Source organism: Apostichopus japonicus, chromosome 8 (genome assembly GCF_037975245.1).
Source record: "Apostichopus japonicus isolate 1M-3 chromosome 8, ASM3797524v1, whole genome shotgun sequence".
Classification (NCBI taxonomy): domain Eukaryota; kingdom Metazoa; phylum Echinodermata; class Holothuroidea; order Aspidochirotida; family Stichopodidae; genus Apostichopus; species Apostichopus japonicus.
The window spans coordinates 39,193,920-39,209,971 of NC_092568.1; the positions used below are offsets into that span (position 1 = coordinate 39,193,920).

General features: G+C 35.5%; 1 protein-coding gene across 1 annotated transcript in view; it reads left to right on the forward strand.

Moving 5' to 3' along the window:
- Positions 1 to 16,052, forward strand: part of LOC139971957 (U3 small nucleolar RNA-associated protein 25 homolog) — a 20,063-nt gene continuing 4,011 nt past the window's right edge. The window contains exons 1-20 of the mRNA XM_071978816.1: positions 1 to 161; positions 1,463 to 1,614; positions 1,809 to 1,857; positions 2,666 to 2,771; positions 3,513 to 3,593; positions 4,278 to 4,568; positions 5,555 to 5,646; positions 6,087 to 6,182; positions 6,908 to 7,027; positions 8,117 to 8,202; positions 8,951 to 9,013; positions 10,068 to 10,261; positions 10,890 to 11,046; positions 11,633 to 11,729; positions 12,335 to 12,420; positions 12,945 to 13,027; positions 13,168 to 13,244; positions 14,350 to 14,421; positions 15,260 to 15,384; positions 15,860 to 15,958. Coding sequence (XP_071834917.1) covers positions 1,478 to 1,614; positions 1,809 to 1,857; positions 2,666 to 2,771; positions 3,513 to 3,593; positions 4,278 to 4,568; positions 5,555 to 5,646; positions 6,087 to 6,182; positions 6,908 to 7,027; positions 8,117 to 8,202; positions 8,951 to 9,013; positions 10,068 to 10,261; positions 10,890 to 11,046; positions 11,633 to 11,729; positions 12,335 to 12,420; positions 12,945 to 13,027; positions 13,168 to 13,244; positions 14,350 to 14,421; positions 15,260 to 15,384; positions 15,860 to 15,958 — 2,111 coding nt within the window. The 5' untranslated portion in view covers positions 1 to 161; positions 1,463 to 1,477. The remainder of the gene's footprint in view (positions 162 to 1,462; positions 1,615 to 1,808; positions 1,858 to 2,665; positions 2,772 to 3,512; positions 3,594 to 4,277; positions 4,569 to 5,554; positions 5,647 to 6,086; positions 6,183 to 6,907; positions 7,028 to 8,116; positions 8,203 to 8,950; positions 9,014 to 10,067; positions 10,262 to 10,889; positions 11,047 to 11,632; positions 11,730 to 12,334; positions 12,421 to 12,944; positions 13,028 to 13,167; positions 13,245 to 14,349; positions 14,422 to 15,259; positions 15,385 to 15,859; positions 15,959 to 16,052) is intronic.

Below are 16,052 nucleotides of genomic sequence, written 5' to 3' on the forward strand. Positions count from 1 at the left end.
CATGCACCCAAGCTTACTGGTAGCAGTTTGTTCTCATGTTGGCGACTTGATAGTCCTGAGAAAAGATTATTTGCCATAACCAAGGTTGCGACTTACTAGCGGAGGATTTCGGGTTTACCAATTTTATTCCAGATCGAGAAAAATTTGATTGAAAAAAATAGGTAAACTGAACTCTGTACGCTTGTTCTAATTAAACATTCGCAGTATCTCTCGCACAACTAGACCTAGCCAATGTTTACAATCAATAGCCCCTTGCTTTGCCAAAATGGCTGTTGTGAATGTTCCTTAGCAAGCTGCAGTGGTCGTGGTTTCCCCTTCGTGATTGGTTTCACATATTGAACAGTGAAAATTTTATATTTAGCCTTTCCCCTTTCTTTCATCCACTCTTAAATGTAGGCCAACTGTAGTTTTAAGCAGCCTACTGTAATCAGTATTAGGCCTAAGTGTAGAGTCAGATGCATTGCTGCTTCTGTAGTAATAAGGCTACCCTAAATTGTTAATGTCGGTTAAATGAGCATTGTACTGATGCTTAGTCGACCAGTAAAGTCAGCTTTGCTGGATTCTTTTGCACATTTGCCTGAACTGAGTCTCCCAGTCTGGCTATGGGCCTGATCATTCCATGACTATTTGTATTTACTAAACACTACTCTGAGATAGTATGAATAATTAAGAAATGATTATATTGTCTGGATTGGATGCCTAATGCTGATCTATGCAAATACCTTCCTCAATGGCTTCATGAGTCTCTCAGCTCATGGACTCTGATTGGGTGAATTTAGCAAGGCCCCCGTTTGTTTGATCGGGTAAATAACCGCAACCTATACAGAGTAAGGATTTTCGATGAGATTTTGAAAGGGTTACTGTCATCAAGTCCAACTGTAATGGCGGATGCTGGGAACTGTAGGGTGTCTTGAGTTCACAGGGGCAGAGACCATGCTAATTTCATTAACCATCAAGAGTAGATCCAGCACAGAGGCTGGTAACAGATAGGCACAAGTACAAGGTTTTGTCATCACACAATTCAAGATAAGTTAACAATCTGCCCAGATTGCCTCTTTAAATGTGATGGGAAGACAGAAAGATGTCCATGCAGTCCTCATCCCATAACAGTGTAATCCATTTTACACATTACGGGAAAACAGGGTCTTGTTGGCTAACACAATATAAACTGAGTGACATAATGGTAAGCAAACACAGATTCCCGGTAACACTGTGATGGGAGCTGGCCAAGGAATGTTTTCAGGAACCGCTCTCAAGGGTAAAATCACTATTTCTGTCTTATGACTTTGAATAGACTAGTGAGCGTTTCTATTTATTTAGACAGAAATAACAACATGAAACTTATACCTATTAGTAATTTATAAAAGGTTATTGTTTATAATCCCAATAATTTATCTTCATAAATTATTGTAATGTTTTGTTGGAATTACGTGCTTTGTTTCTTTCTTTTGTCTACTTTTAGAACTCATTTAAAAGAATGGGAAGAAAGAGACATTTTAACAGAGGTGGCCCAGGGCAAAAGAAAAAAAAAAGACGAAACTTGGTAGAAGTCAATGAGAAGGCGCAAAAGCGCATTCAAAGGGAAAAAGACAGAAAAAAGTTTCTAGCCTTACGGTAAGCCTATTCCATTTGGCTTTTATTGATGTAAACTTGGTCTGAAATGTTAAGAAAGAAAGTGAAGCACTACTTTCTAAATTGTTATATAAATCAATTTTTCCAGACATGATATCTTTGAAAGACATAATCAGACACACTACTGATTTCATTTGAAACATTTTAATGATTTATTTGTCTAATTATAATTTCAGAGCAGAGGGTTTGGTTCAAACACAAAGACCAACTAATTCTCAAGAAGAGGTGAGTATCAAGATTACAGAACTTTTTATGACAAGTTAATCATTCACTTGGACTGTGTGCAAAAAGTAACTTAATGATGCCACTTTCATATGCACTTTTTTTTGTCATTTGATTGCAATTTATCAAAACCTACAAAGTATTACTTAAAATAAAATTGGAATTGATCAAACTTAGACACAGCTGAAGATCTTTTACCGATTGCAGTTAAAGTAATTTTTTCCGGCAAATTTACCAAATTTTTGTATAAAGTATTTCTTAAATAAGATCACAGCTGATAAATAATTTGATTATTTGTCACTATACGGAGACTTAATTAACCAGATCGTTTTGGAAGTTGTTAGAATCAACTAACAAAAAAACAACGATGAAAAGCAATTCAAAAGGTGTCTTTGCAGATCGTAATTGAAAATAAATAATTATTGCTAGATCTGTATGATGATTAGCCACCATTAGAATGTTCAAAGGATTGGCTCTGGGCCCTGATGACCTGTCAGGATATTTGGCTAGGTAACTTTGACCAAAGTGATAAAATGCTCTGAGATTACTTGGACAACAAAGGTAACATGGCACACGGTTTGGATTGAGGGAACAAGAGCAATAAAAAAAAGCAAATTACACAATTTATGTGACAGGTTGCCAGATATACAGTATTTTGGGCCCCTGATCATGTGGAAAGGAATTTTAAGTAAGATGCCAGGAATGACCTTTTTAAGCCTTTTGTTAATCACACTTAAAAGTCTGTAATAGCTCAACATTCCTGCATATATACCTTTGAAATATTATTGTGCTTTCTACTCTCCCCTTCAAGTTTGGTTCATCATCAGAGAGCGAGGCAGAGACGACTGTTTACGATGAGCTGCTCAGTAGTCTAAAAGAGGCAGGTGGACAGACAAGCTCAGGAGACAGCGACATCGGTAAGACTAATTAGAGTATGAATCCAAGATCAATTGTCTGCTTTCAGTCAATCATTCCACAGACTTTCTAAAAAACGGAGAGTGTCCCTGTTATTTGTCCCTACTGCTGCTAAACTGGTCTCTTATACTAGAACTGTTGATCAATCCTGGCTGTCTTGCAGCACAAGTATGATTAGCCTCTGTGAAACTTTCTGTACATGTGGTGATGATGTCCAGGTGCATTGGATTTAATCACCTTAGTTTGCTGCAGTTTTAACCAAATGTACTAGATATTATTTAGGTAAGAATTGAGTCCATCAAACTATGACCCTTCTAGCCTTTTCCAGTTTTCCTTCCAATGAAAGATATCTAATTACTAATTACGGACTAACTAATGACCCCATTCTCCTCAGGTATTGTCATCGTAGACAGTTTAGTTACACAAGTGTTAACTGTACAAGCTCAAGTGAATGCAGATCCAAATATGTATTTTTCTGCATCACTCGATCAAAATTAATATGATTAAAGAATAGCAAATAAATCTTTAAATTCAACATTAGAAAATTTCTCTTTTTGAAAAGTGTGCTTGACAAAGAGAAATGTGTGTGCAATATTAGTCAATATTTAGTCAATAATGACTTCACACTGAGATAGGCATCCAGCATTATGTAACTCAATGCACTGATAATCTTTAGAACATTAATGTATTGTTGGATGAGTCACATAACTGATACAAACCTTACTTTTGTTATTTTCTTCCAGATGACGAAAGTGATGGAGAAGAAGAAGAAGAAATAGAAGATCAGAGAGTTGAAGGAGAAGTGGAAGGAAGAGGAGATTATGGTAAGAATATTGTCCAGTGTGATACTTTGTCGTGCAATCACATGAACTTGAGAAATTATCAGACGATTTATTGATATACATGCTTAGTTAATATGAGTAAGAAAACACTTTTTTCCATTCAATACTCTTTAATACCTTATATTGAAATGCCACTATCTTTTAGAGTGGAGTCGCTCCTTTGTAGTGCACATGAACAGACAGAAGACCTGATTGAGTGTGCAATATATTCGTTAACCGTGATGCTTTACAGTGTTACTTGCCGTTACTAGGGGGTTCATGTTTCTTTTGATGGTCATCATACTTGGTAGAGAACACTGAACTTAAGAAACAGTCTAACAGAGTAAAAAAAGAAGTAATAAATAACTAGCAAATGTTTGATATATATATATATTTTTTTTGGGGGGGGGGGAGGAGGGGGAAGTTGTAAACTTGTAAGGCATGTTGTATCATACACTTTATAGTGAACATAGTCTCGTAGAATCTGGTAGTATTGAAGAGTATCCTTTTGACTAAATTTACAGGCTTTTCAAGGCAGTTTCAAGGTTTGTGGTCATTTTCTCCACTTTTAGAGTAATGTGTAAAGTACCATTAAGCATTCCTCCACTATCATGGGAAGCAGGTTACTCTGATATGACAGGTAAATTTTATATTCCTTGTGTTCTGACGTGGATTTATCATCTGCAGCTGAAAGAGATGCAGGAGAGGAAATGGTCGACCTGGAGCAAAGTGATGAGGAAGATGACGATGATGAGATTGGTGATGAGGATGGAGAGAGTGATGAAGATGGTAGAGAGGAACAGAAGAGTTTGGAGGGTGGAGAGGATGAAGATGGTGATAGTGATAGTGACGATGATGGTAGCGTCAAAGCAGATGACGGAGGGAGAGATTGGGAGGTTGAACAAGAGGAGAGCGATGAAGATGAGGTTGATGAAGATGAGATAGCTGACGAACTAGAAGAGAAGCAGAATAAAAAAGGTTTGGTTATTGTCACCTAGTTAAACAAATGCTTTGATGTTCAAACCTCCTGCAAAGTTTAATAGTAGTAATGTTCTGCCAGGTCCTCATATTGTACTGCTCTAGCTTCATTAGTGTTACCTATTTTGATGTCATTCATTACAATTTGCACAGTAGTTATAGGTCCAAGAATGAGGTTGGTTTGGTAAGCAATCAGGAGGTGAGAGTCTCAACAGCTGTGAATTTTAGATATTGTTAGGTTGAGGTTAGGTTAGATGAGAGTCGAGGTTAGGTTAGGTTAGATGGAAGACAAGGTTAGGTTATATGGTAGTCAAAGTTAGGTTAGGTTAGATGGGAGTCAAGGTTAGGTTAGATGGGAGAAGAGGTTAGGTTATATGGGAGTCGAGGTTAGGTTAGGTTAGATGGGAGTCAAGGTTAGGTTAGATGGGAGTAGAAGTTAGGTTATATGGGAGTCGAGGTTAGGTTAGGTTAGATGGGAGTCAAGGTTAGGTTAGATGGGAGTAGAGGTTAGGTTAGGTTAGATGGGAGTAGAGGTTAGGTTAGGTTAGAAATGGAGTAAAGCTAATACCTAGCAGCAGAAAGTAGACCACAGGTGAATGAATATAGGAGAGAGTATGGAGCAGGAAGACATCAGACCCTATCAAGCAAACAATAGTGTATAAGTGTTATTATTTAATTCCTTTAAGATTAACAATTTTGTGAATATTTTTGGACATTATTTAAAACTGAAAAGGAACGACTGATTGATGTTTGCATTACATTCGAAATAGCTTAAATTTGATACCATGCATATTTGAATATTGATAAATGCTCACTATGAGTTAGTTATGATGTAAGTCTTAAAATGTCAGTCTTGTTTGGAGCCGCTAGGTTTCTTTAAGAATAAAAGTTTAGGAATTGCTATGGCTTGGACAAGACTGGCCTGAATGACACTTTGTTAGCAGAAAAATTTTATAATTGAATTATGTTTCTTATCATTCTCACAGATCCATTCTTCATAAGAGTTCATACTGATCTTGATGAAAAGGAAGTCGAAGAAATGAAAAGTAGGAAATTGGAGAAATTGTCAGAGTTTAAGGTATGTGTGGATCCATGATATATCCAAATAATGTTTTATATACTACATTAATGGCTTAGCTAATGTTTGATATCTATGAGTAAACTACCTCTCCCCCACTTGAACTTCTCCAAGCATCCCAATATTCCTCATCCTTTACTGAAATCATGTATGGAACCATTTATGTCAGCGTATCCTTCTGAGGTACAGCTGCCCGTAGGACTTTTCAGCCCATTGTCATGTTGCCACTGCCCGTCTTAATTTATATGCTATGTCACTCTTAACCACCAAAACTACAGGATATGACCCCTAAACAGAACAAGAATTCACCAAGAGTAACAAGCTATGAACATGTATACATAAGGACCATCCCCAAAAATGGTGATACATGTAACTTTAGTAATGGAAGGAATTTTAACATCTTGTGCTTGATAAGTAAGTTTTCCCTTTCATTGCTCCAGTGGCCAGTGCTAGGTCAGTTGACATTGTCGTCAAACTGCAAGACTCACGTTGTTCACCCGTACACATCTAAGGAAACAGAATACCAGAAGTTACATGTGAGTATCTTATATAAAGGAGGTGAGGTTTGAGGAAGGTGGGATTGGATCTTCCAAACTGATGTCTGTTCTCTGTTAATTAATGAACTATAATTCAGCTCTTGAGAACATACCTGTGCCACTTTAGGTACTGAATTTGTAATTCTCTATAGGACCTAGTACTTACCACAACCTTACATCCTTCCCACTCACTTTAAATTCTGGTGGAGTTGCCAACAATTGATTTCTTCACAGAGATTGAATACGGTTGAAAACATCAGTTGTTATGTTTTATGAAAGATGTGGAGTTCCAAAGATGCCAAGTGGAAATTTCAAATTTAACCTTTGTTTTCACTTCTTTTTATTAAAAGTTTCACAGGACTGTGAAATAGAATGGTCTTTAAAATTACAAAAAACAAATGTTATGAAAAATTGTGTTTTAAGAAGCAAAATATGATGCCAAGAAGCACATTTGCATTGAGATGCATTTCACACAAGTACTAGCAGCAAATGTCTGTTTTAGCAAGATTCAAGATGAGCATTTTGAGGAGAGGCAATAATGTTTCCAATCACTGCTAGTAATCTTTACTTGAAAAGTTTGAACGTTATTAAATTTCTGCCACCGTGAAGTTCCTCTACAGGTAACATTATGTAGGTACGTGAAACCTAAATGTGTGTTCATTTAAAAACTTAAAACAACTCGTGAATATTCATTATCTTAAATATTTTCTTGATTTCTCTGTTAGATAAAGAAGAAGCTCTTGGATCACTGGCCGTCAATAAATAAAGAACATCAGAAGGACGGAAGTGCCGATGTCTTTTCTCCTTTACAGAGGGAGCTTTTCTCCAGTATGAACAGCTATGTGGTTAGTAAAAACAGAGAAATTAAGACCAGAGTTGAAAAAGAATATACAAGCATTTGTCTCCTATCTCATTTCAAACATGGAATCAATGCATTTCAAAGTCAATCAAGTTTCATTCTTAATATGTGTAGCTTCAGACTTTGGTCAAGATTGAAAGCCACAAATAGCTATGTATGTCAATGTTATAAAACTGAATATGTCAGCTGTTCCCAGACATGTCATATGTGGTCAAAGTCTAGGGGTACCCTTCTGTGAATTGTGTTTCTGTAATTCCCAAACATGTCATATGTGGTCACAGTTGAGGGGTACCCTTCTGTGAATTGTGTTTCTGTAATTCCCAAACATGTCATATGTGGTCACAGTTGAGGGGTACCCTTCTGTGAATTGTGTTTCTGTAATTCCCAGACATGTCATATGTGGTCACAGTTGAGGGGTACCCTTCTTTGAATTGTGTTTCTGTAATTCCCAGACATGTGATATGTGGTCACAGTTTAGGGGTACCCTTCTGTGAATTGTGTTTCTGTAATTCCCAGACATGTCATATGTGGTCACAGTTGAGGGGTACTCTACTGTAAATTGTGTTTCTGTAATTCCCAGTCATGTCATATGTGGTCACAGTTTAGGGGTACCCTTCTCTGAATTGTGTTTCTGTAATTCCCAGACATGTCATATGTGGTCACAGTTGAGTGGTACCCTTCTGTGAATTGTGTTTCTGTTATTCCCTTCTGTTTAAAGATAGTCTGGATCTTCATAAAGAAAACCAGATATTTATCATATATTCGCTTTAAACAGAACAAAAATCCATGAATGTAAGAATATAACAAGTTTTAATCCCATGTATAAACCAGCAGAGCCATTTTCTTTCTAGAAAATAATTCCAGAGGTTTAAAAAACATCACTCTGACTAATGAACACATATTTTAGTTTTGCACCACATTTTTGCAGAGCAAGGACCTTAATGTCATAAAAGAGTAATGTGAGAATGTGGTGCTTAATACAATCCCGATAGTGCTGTTGTTTATGATTTATGTTTGTTGGATAAATGCATCTGGTGAGTAATCAGCTTATTTCATGTCTTTTTTTCTCCTAAAGGATTTGTTGTATCCGGAAGTCACTCATGAGACTACAGACAAAGTCAGGAATATATACTGTTTACATGTTGTCAATCATATCTTAAAGTAAGCCTCTCGAACTTCATTTGTAATTTTTGGAACCTCTTTCACAAGTATCTCTAGATATAGTCTTAGAATAGTGTTGATAGCTTAAGCATCCACTGAATTTAAAATGTAAAACCTTTTTATAGACTATTGTTTTCAAAAAATGTTTTGCTTATGAGACAATTGTAAAGATGTAATCTTTACTATGTGTAAGGGTTCCATAAAGAACTTAATAAATTTGTGTATAAAGGCTTCAGGACACTTAAATATATCAATCATTTGCCACTATTTGAACATATAAGGTTATATGTAGCACGCAGTAGCAGACCAATTAAGTGACCAAGTCATCAGGATAGTTCAATGACAACTTGTCAGACATTTTATCTAGTGAGTGACCAAGTGGATGAGTGACCAATGGTGATTGGTCAACAAGCACAGAATGAGGTTGTTTGGTTTAACCACAGCAGAACTTAAATATCCACCAACTTGTCAAATTCAGAACTAATCAAACCTTCAGGGCACTTTTTGTATTATCTTTTGAGACATAAGTCAATGTCTTAAAAATATCCCAGTTAACATTTCCAAATGCCAATTAAAGTTTATTTTTGTCAAGGAAAATATTGCATTCTTGCACTGTTTGTCAAGTCCATGGATATTCTTTTGAAGTTTGGATGTGCAATGGTTCATCTATTTACTTGACTGACTGAATCTTGAAATGTTTTATGAAATTAATCTTTAACTCTTCTACAAAATATTTTTCTGTTGACAGAAACAGAACTGCCGTCCACAAACATAACAACTTTCTTGCCAGCAATCCAGGGTCTGACTCTGAGTAAGTCGTAATTATTGTTAAATGGCAAATGCTTGCTCAAGTCTAAATGCTTGCTCAAGTCTAACAGTTGGTTCATGGAAATCATATTAATTTGTTATAAAAGGGATAAACTTACAGATAAATTACAGGATAAGATTGCTCATGTTTAGGACATGAATTATGAAATATGAAGTACATAAAATAGCAAGGTATAAACCATTTTGGCAAAGATCAGTGAAAGGTAGAAGAGATTGGTGGAGGGTTGTAGGAGAGGGAGGGTTGGGGGAGGGCTATTAATAGGACAGGTAAGGTAGGAAATTAGAAATTCCTTAACAAATCAAAACAGTACCATTTAAAATTCCAAGATGTGCTGTTCTGCATTGTTCGTTGAAACAGTGCAAAATTGTATAATTCCAAAACCTAAAGATCTGCAAATGAGGAAAGATTTACCACTGAAGCGTGTCGTGATGGAGGATTTTCACCAGTTATGCACGGTAGGCTCTCTTTAGGTTGCTGTATTCTTCAAATTTTAAATTTGTTCATTGTGAATGTTACGAATTCAAGTTAGCAGGATCACCATGTCTTTCATAAGGCAATGATTCATGTCTGTGGCTCACAAGGCTAAAACTGAAGCATGACTTGGATGAACAACCAGAGGAGTGGGCTTGGGAAGATGACAGGAGGCTGTGGGGGTTGTGAAGAGTGAGAGCGGGGAGGGGGGGGTGTGTTGAGAAGGGGAGAGAAGAGGAGTTGTTATTAACATGTCAATGGGTTTCAGTACACATACATCAGGTCATCTCGTTTACAAAATTCAAGGAGGCATCAATTTGCAAAAAGATATGTTTTTGAAATTCTTATAACTAGCCTGCAAATTATGTGAGGTAAAATTTACATCATGTTGAATTGCTCCTTTGGTCAGGCTCCCTACGTCATAGCAATTACAAAGCAGGAACTGCATTACAGGACTCACGAAACTGTTTGCATGTTAAAATGGATTAATAAGTGAAAGAAAAGAACTGAATAATTTGGCTTGATGTACTTAATCATTTTTCTTTTTCTGTTCTTTTTGAAATAGTGATTTCAGGGATCAAGGCTTGACTAGACCCAAGGTCCTTATCGTAGTTCCATTCAGACATACTCTTATGCAGGTTGTCAACATTATCATTGACCTGTTGTTACCAAAGGACGGTCAACATGTCAGTCATCGGAAACGATTCAACCAGGAGTTTGGTGACAAGTACTCTGGGAAAATCCACCCTAAAAAACCAGGTATGATTCAGTTCGCAACTTTAATTTTCTGGTTTGTTTTCCTTTCTCTCAAAGCAGCATGTAGACTTTTTCATCTTCTCATCTGAAATTTCTGCTTGTGCCGGTCCACTCTCTATCGTTATAAAACTGACACAAATACAAATCCTTAAAGGCATTGAAGACTCGCCCAAAATCGTGTGCCGCCCTTTCAAAAAAGTTAACTTTCAGTTGCTTGCAAGTGAAGTTTTCTTCATGTCGCTACAAAATGAAAACAGTAATGAAACATGATACCTTGTTATCTTTTATCTGGACCTGAGATCAGGGAGTTCCATAACAACTCCCTGCTGAGATGTCCATCGCTGCTATGTACACTCTGTTGTGGGTATTGACCATAGCTGCATGTATTTACTGTACACTACTGTCTAATTACCGACGGCAGCAAGCTGTGTGTATTTTCTGGGATCATTGGTGGTGTCTAACACTTTTGTTACACCTCATTCGAAACTAGGTCAGATTACCGGAATCAGACGTTTCTTTGTGCGTGAGTCTTCACTCCCTTTAAGCATAACGCATTGGATTGCAAGAATAAGCCCTTCTAAGGACAATTCTGTTAGCTGTCTTCATAACAATTCTCTTTCTTGCTTTTCAGAGGATTGGCAGAAAACCTTTGCTGGAAACATTGATGATCATTTCAAAATTGGTTTGGCCTTTTCCAAGAAGAGTTTGAGACTCTACACTCCCTTTTACCAGTCAGATATTATCATTGCATCCCCTCTAGGATTGAGGACCATTATTGGGTCAAAGGGGTGAGTAAATTGTTTAATAAAATTAAAAACGGCATAGCTTGATAGGAATAGTTGCCCCTCTTTACATCTGAACCAAGTTAGAAGTTGCTAATGGTCCTCATTATTTATTGTAATTATGAAATAGAAAAATACAGAAGTAATTTTGGTGTAAGCCGTCATCTTTAGAAAGATGAGACAACCTATTCGTGAGGTTAGCTATTCTAAATTTCATTATTTCAATTCATTATTGTAGTTCATTTTGCAACACAATTTTTCAAGTCAGCAATTGGCTACATTTTGGGTCAGTAGCTTGTATTCAATGGCTCACCTTGGTAGGACAGCTTAAATTTCATTATAGAATCCATCCATGATTGATACTAAAACACTGTACCATAATGTGGAAGCATTGCATGAGTACAGGATAAGTATTCAACATTATGAACTATGCTGTAGCATGTTGACATTAGTGATTTCTGGCTCATCTGGCAAGGAAAGTATTTTCGTCATTTCTTATAGAACTCATGGTTCCTGGAGTTCTAACAGTATATTAACTTAGGAGACATGTAACAATGGTGGTATGAAAATCTCTCTCCCTTTCCCCATGCAGAGACAAACATCAGGAGTTTGATTTTTTGTCTTCAATTGAAATCTTGGTCATGGAACAGATGGATGTATTCTTAATGCAGAACTGGGAGCATGTACTGGTGAGTAAAACGTTTTTGTAAAACATTTTTGTGTGCTATAAAATATTCGGCCTGTTGAGGAGCATAGTACATGAATATATAATATGTTATTTGCTCTACATCTTCGTATTGAGCACTCTTGCAGCAGGAAGTGAACAAGTGAGTCTTTGTTTTATATATATATATATATATATATATATATATATATATATATATATATATATATATATATATATATATATATATATATATATATATATATCCAAATCACTACAATTTCAATTATATATATATATTAAAAAGGAAACATTAAAACAGTGGCTTAGCTGATCTGAATTGGTATCAACATATTTTTCTTTGCTTGCATACATAGCTGCTGACAACAAGTTGTTGTTTCCCACAATGCATCTATGAGCTCTTATTTCCTGGCTAGGTAATCACTTGAGATAAATTAAACCACAAAAACACCTTTGGCAATGATTATACTCATCAGAGAGGTACTGCTTCAACCAATACTCATAAACAGGGTCGTCCTGACCACTTTTACTGTTTGAAGTAGGCTTCTTTGAACATTTGATCATAATGGCTATACATTTTATAATCTCTTTTACATCTTATGTTTTCAGCATTTATTGGACTATATGCATCTTCAGCCTAAAGACTCTCATGGTGTGGATTTTTCTCGTGTCAAGATGTGGGCGTTGAATGGATGGTATGACGTCATTTCACAGCAAACTTCATAAATATAATCAGTGCTTAGAGATTCCTTCTTTAAATATCATTGATTTTTAGTTAGTCATGTTCTTCTGTATGTTTAATGCTCATAGCAAAGGTTTTTAATGTGAGCCTGCTGACTTGAACAACAGCTCTTCTTGGCCGGTGCTGGTTATTGCCATGAGCATTCATGCCCGCAACCCTCAATCCTAACAAAGTCCAAAAGAGTGGGTTTGGTCTAACTCTAGCAAGCTCTACAAAAGACACCTATTGTCCTATTTACATGCCCCCCCCTCGCCTCCCCCCCTCTCTCCATTTATTTCATCTTTGCACTTATCAAGGCTTTCACTGTAAGGTCCTATCGTTGAACAAGAGTTCTCTGATGGAGTTATCTCTGCACTGAAAATACAAACTTTAGGTATTGAAAGTGAGTGGCCTTTAGTTTTAGTAGTTAATGAAGATTTGTTATCCTACATCAGTTTGATATCATTCTAATCAGTAAGCCTCTCTCTTTTCTTACAGGACTAAATTCTATCGCCAGAGTTTACTATTCTCCCAACTGTCTTGCCCAGAGATCAAGGCTGTGATGAACAAGTACTGTAGAAATATCCTTTTAATTTGTTTAGACTTTTACATCATGTTTGTATGAACAATGGTCTCAGTAACTTCCATCCTTAAAGAGCTACAGTATTTTTCACATCTATTCACGAAACTGTCCAATTTTTTCCTTAAACTTTGCCCTCACATTTCTCAGGGCAGTTATCCGTTTCTAACCCAACAGTTGATGGTAGTATTTGCCAAGTGGCCACTGAGCTTCAACAGGTTTGTTTATTTTTCTGACTTTTAATTCAACATCTTTGAACACTTGTACAATCACTTGTGACATAATCTATAAGCTGGCTATAGGCCTTTGAGTATATCTTATCAGGGCAGTAGCAAGAAGATATAAACAAGGTAACCATGGCAGCAAGAAGATATAAATAAGGTAACCATGGCAACAAGAATATAGAAATAAGGTAACCATGGGTATTCCTCCCAGCTGATTGTGCACATTGGATAGATTCTTGTTGAGATGAACACTTTGTAACCTTTTGACTAACAAGATCAGTTATTAGTTACCATGCTGAACTGAATAATGAAAAGTTTTGTTTGATAGGGGGAAAAAGCAACTGTTGTCTTAACTTGTGAAATGAGATTCTTTTGAAGGAAATTTTCCCAGACAGCAAAGAAGAATCTCATATTGTTTGAGTCATTTCATGGTTAAAAGTTATGTTGGGGTCTGTCATTTTCCTGATGTGTGATGTCAGAGTGCCATTAGGAGACGACATTAATTAGTTTCTCTTTGTTTTGTATGTTCAAAGTAAAGAGTAAAACCATGCCAGGATTAGGTCGTTCAATAAAATTTCATCCCTTCTAAATCATCACTGCTACATATACCGAATAAACAACGCAGAAAGAAAAAGAAAAAAATCAATATACTAGTATAGTGGTATAATTTTTAGACTTGTTCAAGTCTTTGGGGTAGAATATGAAGGAACATTTGAAACATTTGGTATTTCTGCAATGGAATAAAATTCTTCTTAATCTTAGCTGTTTGTAGAGGTTGTTTATTGTCAGCACCCCTTTCTCTTAGGTCAATAAATGATAGTTGAGTTTGCTTCCCTCTAAATATAAGCAAATGCTTAGAACAAATATTAATTAAGACGTGGAGAGGTCAGATCAATGCGAGATCGAATCTGAATATTCGATAAAATGAGCTCGCTGAGAATTGTAAAGTGAACGTACTAATGTCTTCTCCTCTTGTCATCTTCTCATTGGTGAGATGAGACAAACTTGATTTCTTGTTTTAATCTGAATTTTCTAGAGCTTACCTACCTTGAATTTCAATAAAAAATGCTGTTAATAATGTAACTACATCTTTCAACAGGTTTTTCAGAGGATAAAAGTTGACAGCTTTATCAATGACCCAGATGAAAGGTTTAAGCATTTCACGACAAAGGTAGTATTTTATCAACTTTAACTATTTTTAATATTTGACAGTGTATGTATCTTCATGTAATAGTGGTATGAAGACTTAGTTTATGTTACTACAAACAAGGATTAAAGTAGTAAATAGCTAGTGATTGACTAAAGCGGTTATTAAGAATTTGATCAGTATCTGTGATACACAGTGTCACCATATAAACATTGCCACTCCTGCAGAAGGTGATATATACCTAACAGCAATATGACCAACGTACAAATAAAGCATCAAAATATCAAAGAATTACAAAGCTCAGTTAGTGGACAAAAGAAATGTAAGAGGAAGGAAATACTGAGATTTAAGTCTTGTCTGACCAAAATAGTCATATGTAAGAAGTTGATGTACTCAGGATTCATGTCAACATATGTTTATATTCATCAGGTGAACAATAACATGTGTATCTGTTATTATAGTTGATAATGGGGGAGATTATGATGCCATAGGTTAGGTTTCCTAACAAGTGATTGTGCTATTTCTGTAAGAAATTAAAATATTCTATTTTTAAATGAGGTTATGTTTGATAATAAATAATAAAAAAAATGTATGTGGTATTTGTCCTATTTTAATTCATAACATGTCCTATGTTAATTCAAACCATATCCTAATTTAATTCAACCATGTCCTATGTTAATTCAAACCATGTCCTATGTTAATTCATACCATGTCCTATGATAATTCAATCATGTCCTATGTTAATTCATACCATGTCTTATGTTAATTCAAAACATGTCTTATGTTAATTCATACCATGGCCTTTTTTTAATTCAAACCATGTCCTATGTTAATTCAAATATGAACTTTGTTTTCCTTTCAGATTCTACCTCCGTACAAAGATTCTCTCCTGAAGGGAACAATGATCTTCATTCCGTCCTATTTTGACTATGTCAGAGTCAGGAATTACTTCAGGAAGGAAGGACTCAACTTTTGTCAGATCTGCGAGTATGTTGTTGTTTTATTCTGCCTTTTTGTGATAGTTGTGTGTAGATTACATTATAAACAAGGCATTTTCTCTTCAAAATGTAGCAGAAATGTGCTGTTCTAGCACTTTTACATTCAGAATTTTTACAGGTGTATGACTTGATGAACCTACAGCGAATAAAAGTATATTTTATTGTATGGAATAAATTTGAATACAGTTTCAAATAATATTTATAGACAGGTATTAAAATTGCAGCGATCCAACTAATAGCTTCCTGTCTGCACTTTAGTGCAAAAAGGAAAATATCTACAGGAAACCTGTCAAATGTTCTTACATAATATTTAAAAAAAGTTTATATAAAATATATAAAAATATATAATATATAAATATATATAAAAATATATAAAAATGTATAAAAATATATAAATATAAAAATATATTTATATAAAAAAATATCTGATTTTGAATTTTTTTTTCTTTCTTGCCTCATTTAAGATATTCTAATCCATCGGAAATATCCAGAGTGAAGCAGTACTTGATTAAGGGTTCTAGACACTTCCTGTTGTACACAGAGAGGTACCATTTCTTTCAGAGGTAAGGGGACTGATACGTAATCATTTCAATTTGAAAAATATAATGAAAATTTTGTTTCTCCTTGGTTTATTGCTTCTTTGAGATGCTCTTTCAA